At 43.9% G+C, this 6,259-nt stretch overlaps 1 protein-coding gene across 1 annotated transcript in view; it reads left to right on the top strand.

Moving 5' to 3' along the window:
- Trpc3 (transient receptor potential cation channel subfamily C member 3) overlaps nt 1–6,259 on the top strand; it is a 63,253-nt gene that overhangs the window by 45,248 nt on the left and 11,746 nt on the right. Inside the window, exons 8-9 of the mRNA XM_055626185.1 lie at nt 509–704; nt 3,442–3,651. Of these exons, the coding sequence (XP_055482160.1) occupies nt 509–704; nt 3,442–3,651 (406 nt within the window). The remainder of the gene's footprint in view (nt 1–508; nt 705–3,441; nt 3,652–6,259) is intronic.

Genomic DNA, 6,259 nt, shown 5'->3' with positions numbered 1-6,259 from the left:
AGATAGATAGATAGATAGATAGATAGATAGATAGATAGATAGATAGACAGACGGATAGGTAGATAGATAGATACACAGATACATAGATGTGATATACATCAAAACAGTACAATTCTACTCCTAAAGTTTTTATTAGAAGCAGTTATTATGGGCTAGAGAGTTAGCTCAGCAGTTAAGAGCTCTGGTTGCTCATGCAGAAGACCTGGATTCAATTCCCAGCCTCCATGTGCTTACAACTGGAGTTACATCTGTAACTCCAGTTCCAGGACATCTATCACCCCGCCCCCTGCTGGCCTTCACAGGCACTGCATGCAGTGGTGTACAGACACACATGCAAACAAAACACCAGCACACATAAATAAATATTTTTATAAAAGCAATTGTTAGGAGTATGTGATGATAGCATTTCATAGTAATATTTTACACCAGTGTAATATTAGATACTAACTTGTTTTTGCTTTTTAACATCAGAAATTATTTATTGCCGTGTTTTTATTTTTTTTAACAGTGTCGAAGAAAGTTTCAAGACTTTGTTTTGGTCTATATTTGGACTGTCTGAAGTGACTTCTGTTGTCCTCAAGTATGATCACAAATTCATAGAGAATATTGGATATGTCCTTTATGGAATATACAATGTAACTATGGTGGTTGTTTTACTCAACATGCTAATTGCTATGATTAATAGCTCATACCAAGAAATTGAGGTGAGTGTTTCTTGTCCCCTGCATCTCTCAGAAATTTTAAGACTGTTGTCTAGAAATGTTGGCCGCAGGGAGATTACTGTCTCCTGGGCCACTCACACTGCTCCTAGTGGAAGCTATGGTGGTTGAGTTGACTGTGTACTTTAAGCAAAATGTTCAATCTCTGGAAACCGCTCAGCTTTGGATTTTGGATTTGTTGGTTCTATAGCTTTCTTCACTGTTTTATACTTTTTTTTTTTTTATGTCTTCTGCTTTGGAATTTAGTATCTTTGCTTAGCTGTCTGCTACCTCCACCAAATAGCTATGCCTGTCTGGGTTTTTGAAGACAGGGTGTCACTCTATAAGCAGGCTTCCCAGGACCTTGCTATGTCACCCAGGCCTCAAACTCCTGGTACCCCACCCACTTTACATTCCCAGGTGCTGGGATGGCACGTGGGCAGCACCAAGCCAAGCTCCTATGTGCACTGTAGTAACGGGTTCCTGTTATAGTGTCCTCAGCGCAGAAGGGAGGCATATTGCTTATTTTACTTGTTGCTGTGACAAAGCAAATTAAGGAAGAAAGAGTTTGTCTGGGGCTGACAGCTCAATGGTACAGTCTGCCATGGTGGGAGTCACGGCAGCAGGAGCTGGAGGCACATTCTGGTTCCGGACACAGAGGAAGATGAACAGCGGTCCTCAGCTCATTTTCTCCTCTATGCAGTCCTGAACCACAGCCACCCACATTTAGGATAGGGCATCCCACCTAAACCAACTCACTCTAAAAACTCCTTCACAAGAATGCCCAGGGTCTCTCTCTTAGGTGATCCTATATCCTGTCATGGTGCCAATTAGTGTCAACCAGTACAGTAGATTCTATAGAGACTAAAGGTATAGACTATGAGTGTCTGCTTGTATGGTGACGTCAGTGTAGGTACTTAGGACTAAAGTGAGCCCACCACTTCCTGTGCCTGTGACCCTGCTTCATGTCCTTCCGTCAGTGAGGATGGTTGTGCCAATCACTGTGGGAGCATTGGGAGGGGGAAAAGATAGAGACAGGTCCTGGCCTCAGGAGAATTTATGTGACATTTGGGGACATGTAGGACAAACACAAACTTCAAAATGTAATTGATCCAGTGAAGTGTGTTGGCTTAAGACTGATGTCCGGCACTTGGGAGGAAGTGACAGGGAGGCTAGCCTAGGCTACAGTGTGAGTTCCAGGCCAATCTGGGCTAGTGTGAAATAAATCCTCAAAACAAATGAAGATGCATGAAGCAAAATCAACGTATCTAAATGCCATCTTCCCCTTTGCCTTTAGAGTAAGATACATGACATCTACGAAGTGGCATAGATGGTTCTGAAGAGCAGGGAGGATGGCAGAGAATGAGAAACAATGATGGATGTGAAAAGATGGCTGTGGTGACAGAGGGAGCTAGTGATTAATAGTTTTATCCTTTTGTGACCCTGAATTTCTCTTGCCTTTTTGCTTTACCTCGGAATGAGGAACAGGAAATGCTGGTTCATTCTCAGTGGGTACAGACAGAGGCATATGGAAGAGAAAGCCTTTGGGTATCAGATTTGTGAGTTTATATTATGTAGACATGTAGGGATTATATGCAGATAAATGTGAATAAGTTACTTAACTATTTAAAATACAATATAATTGCTGTAAGATTGTACATCAGGCCTAGAATGTCTAATTTAAAATTTAGCAACTGCACTTATAAGTGGATACTAGACCTATAAGATAGGATAAACATACTAAAATCTGTACATCTAAAGAAGCTAAGCAAGAAGGAGGACCCTGGGTAAGATTATCAATCCTCACTCAGAGAGGCAAACAGGACGGACATCAGAAAAGGGAGAAAACAGAGAACAGGACAGGAGCCTACCACAGAGGGCCTCTGAAAGACTCTACCTGGCAGTGTATCAAAGCAGATGCTAAGACTCATAGCCAAACTTTGGACAGAGTGCAGGGAATCATATGAAAGAAGGGGAAGTTAGTAACACCTTGAGAGGACAGGAGCTCCACAAGGAGAGCAACAGAACCAAAATATCTGGGCACAGGGATCTTTTCTGAGACTGATACTCCAACCAAGGTCCATTCATGGATATAACCTAGAACCCTTGTTCAGATGTAGCCCATGGCAGCTCAGTGTCCAAGTGGGCTCCCTAATAAGGGGAACAGGGACTGTCTCTGACATGAATTCAATGACTGGCTCTTTGACCACACCCCTGAGGGAAGAGCAGCCTTGCCAGGCCACAGAAGAGGACATTGCAGCCAGTCCTGATGAGACCTGATAAGCTAGGGTCAGATGGAAGGGGAGGAGGACCTCCCCTATCAGTGGACTGTGGGAAGGGCATGGGAGGAGATGAGGGAGGGAGGGCGGGATTGGGAGGGAATGAGGAAGGGGACTATAGCTAGGGTACTGAATAAAATGTAATTAATGTAAAAAAATAATTTAAATAAATAAATAAATAAAATTGAGCAACTGTGGGGCTGAAGAGATGTCTTAGAAATGAAGAGTGAATACTGTTCTTGAAAAGGATCAGAGCTTAGTTCCCAGCACCCACATCAGGTGGCAGGCAACTACAGCTCCAGGGCATCTGAGCCCCTCTTCTAGCCAACACAGGTATATGCACACATAAGCACACACATACACAAGGACACACAAGCACACACACAAGCACACATGAGAACACACCCACAAGCACACCTACAGTTAGAATTGAGTAACTAACCCTGAGTTTTATTGTGTGACAGGATGACAGCGATGTAGAGTGGAAGTTTGCTCGCTCAAAGCTTTGGTTGTCCTACTTTGATGATGGGAAGACATTGCCTCCACCCTTCAGTCTGGTCCCTAGTCCAAAATCATTTGTGTATTTCATCATGCGGATCACTAACTTTTCCAAATGCAGGAGGAGAAGATTTCAGAAGGACCTGGAATTGGGCATGGGTAACTCAAAGTCCAGGGTAGGTATTGAAAACAAAGCAAGATCCTAAAATAAATGTTTTGTCTCTTTCTCCTGGTCTGTTAATGTTTGTTCACTAACTTCCACATGTGAACTTAGAAGATTTTGAATGTGGCTGTCTACTCCATGGTCTTTCATAGACTAATACTATCTGCAGAGTGCGTCAAATAGTCACTTAGTCTATGCCCTATTCGGGGTCAGCTTTTCATGGAAAGTACCATAATATAAACAAGCAAATGAAAAGCTCATTAAATGAAAAAAAAAAACAATAGAAAGTTATTGTAAAAAAAAAAAAAATGCTTTGAATCCATGTGCCCCATGCTTCAAACCGGTTACTGTGAAGTTAAGTAACTTTAACTTCAGACTTTTCCCTTGGTACAGGCATAGTTCACCACCAGTGTATTTGGAGAGATGGCAGAATAATCTTTCCCTTAGTACCGTGCCATAGATACAAGCCTGAGCATACTCCCAAATAGCAATAAATGTCCTTTATAAAGAAGAGTGTTTGCCCTTGAGTTAGGAAGGTGAGTTTCACGGTGGCACTTCATCAGTGTGAACTTGGCTTCCATACACAGAATTGGGGTAGGAGACACAACATTATAGGTGTGTTTAAAATAACAGGGAAGGAAGCAGACAGGAACAGACGTGTGAGCTTCAAATATCGCTTCTGTCTAAAATTGGAAAAGTGGAGCCTGGCATGGTGTCACATGCCTGGAATCTCAGCACTTGGTTGACTGAGGCAGGAAGATGCTGAGCCCGACGTGGGGTGAGCTATGTTGTGATTTTGAGACTAGGTAGAACTACAGAGCCAGGTTCTGTCTTTAAAATTTTTATGACCGTGCCCAGGGAAACCTTAAAACATGGGCTTTCTTGAGCAAAGGGAGAAGGTTTTTCTCCACTGAAGCTGGGGGAAGGACAGGACTGATCCGATTTCATTCCTTACTTTTTAAAGGTAGATCTGTGTTTCCAGCCCTAGAATCTCACCTTTACAGAAAGGGACCTTGTGCTGGGAGTGTGGTTCAGTGGCACAGTGCCTCCTGGCATGTACGAGGCCCTCGGTTTGAACCCCAGCATAGAAAAATAAGTGTAAAAGGAAGTGACTTTTAAAGGGTTTCTGGGTGATGTGGATACACTCTCTCACGGCTGTTAAACTCCACAGCAGTGATGGGCTGTCCGTGCCTTGTTCAAATAACATCTCACAGACACATGGTGAAGGGAAGGGTCCGTCACCCGGCTAGACCCGAATTGGAGCTGGCTCTTAAGGCTTATTAGCAAGCCACACAGATACACTGTCTCACCCAAAAGAGGAAAGGCACTTTCCCCCACTTTTGTGGGTATTACGTGGGGTGTTCTTTGCACCATCTCGTCAAACATCAGGGCCCTTCCTTATCAGGTTCCACACTGCTTCGCTGCGTGTTTAGAACTTGTGAAGTAGTGTGACATGGATATCATTGCCTACCTATAGCTGAGACAAGCCATTCAAGTAAGTCTCCTATGCCAGGTCACCAATCCAGCAGCCAGTGCTGGGCATATGTGGCATCAAGGCTTTCTGGCAGTCACGGCTCAGCCCTTTTCAGACACTGGGGAGTAGCTGCTCCTAATGTCCTGGGAGTTGTTAAGATTGATGGCGTGCTGATAAATGTTTTGTCTTTCTAGGGACACTTAGCTACCTAAGTCTTTATTATTTAACAAAAAAGAGAGGCTCAGGCGTGGGCGCTAACAGCTTTTTGTGCACCAAAGAGCATAGTTTCAAGTTTTCTTTCTGTAGACAACAGAGTTCAGGGACCTTAGACCTGAGCCATTATAGTGTCGGTGGGGGCTACCAACAGCCAGGTGGGCAGCACATTCCTGGGTGTTTAGACCTCTCTGAAGGCATGGGGTGAGCTCTCCACAAGATACCCACTCCTAGCCTGTGCCACTGTTGAGATGAGGAAGGAGCTTTTCCTTAGCTAGGAGGGCCTGCCTTGGCTTCTCTCTTTCCATATCCTCCTAAACTGCCAAAGGCTGGCCTTAAACTTGTGGTCCTTCTGCCTCACTTTCCCAAGCATCTAGGGTTTCAGGCATGTACCACAACATCCAGCTAAAAGTTTTCAGTCTCATTCATGAGTACAGACTTCCTTCATTAAATGAATTAAACAAGAAGTTGAAGCAATGCCAATTTTGTTGTTCTGTTTTAGAAGAACTTTAAGAAACCTTTTCTGCTGAGGCAGCTGAGCTCAGTCTGCAGGCTGATGCTGACCCCCTGTGGCAGAGGAAAAAAGTGCAGGTTCTTGGCACAAACCAGTCAGAGGCTGTCCTGTCTTATTATCTCTGCCCTGGCCTGCCACACCCTCCTGAGTTGTCATAGTGAGGCTCAGGACTCGGAAAGGATATAATTTGGGGATAGGGAGAACTTTCGAATCATATACATGACAGTTTGCTCTTGAATGATGGGAAGTTCCTGTTCATGTCTGTGTGAATCGTGGGCAGGGCTAAGCTCTTAGATAGCTTTCTGCTCCTGTCTACTCAGAACTTAATCGGGAGAGGGAGGTGATAGATTGATAGGTAGGTAGATGGGCAGATAGATAGATAGATAGATAGATAGATAGATAGATAGATAGATAGATAGA

Source organism: Psammomys obesus, unplaced genomic scaffold (assembly GCF_907164565.1).
Source record: "Psammomys obesus unplaced genomic scaffold, mPsaObe1.curated_primary_1811, whole genome shotgun sequence".
In the NCBI taxonomy this organism is placed as follows: Eukaryota; Metazoa; Chordata; class Mammalia; order Rodentia; family Muridae; genus Psammomys; species Psammomys obesus.
The sequence above is the reverse complement of the archived record's forward strand: the minus strand, read 5'-3'. Positions and strand labels throughout refer to the sequence as shown.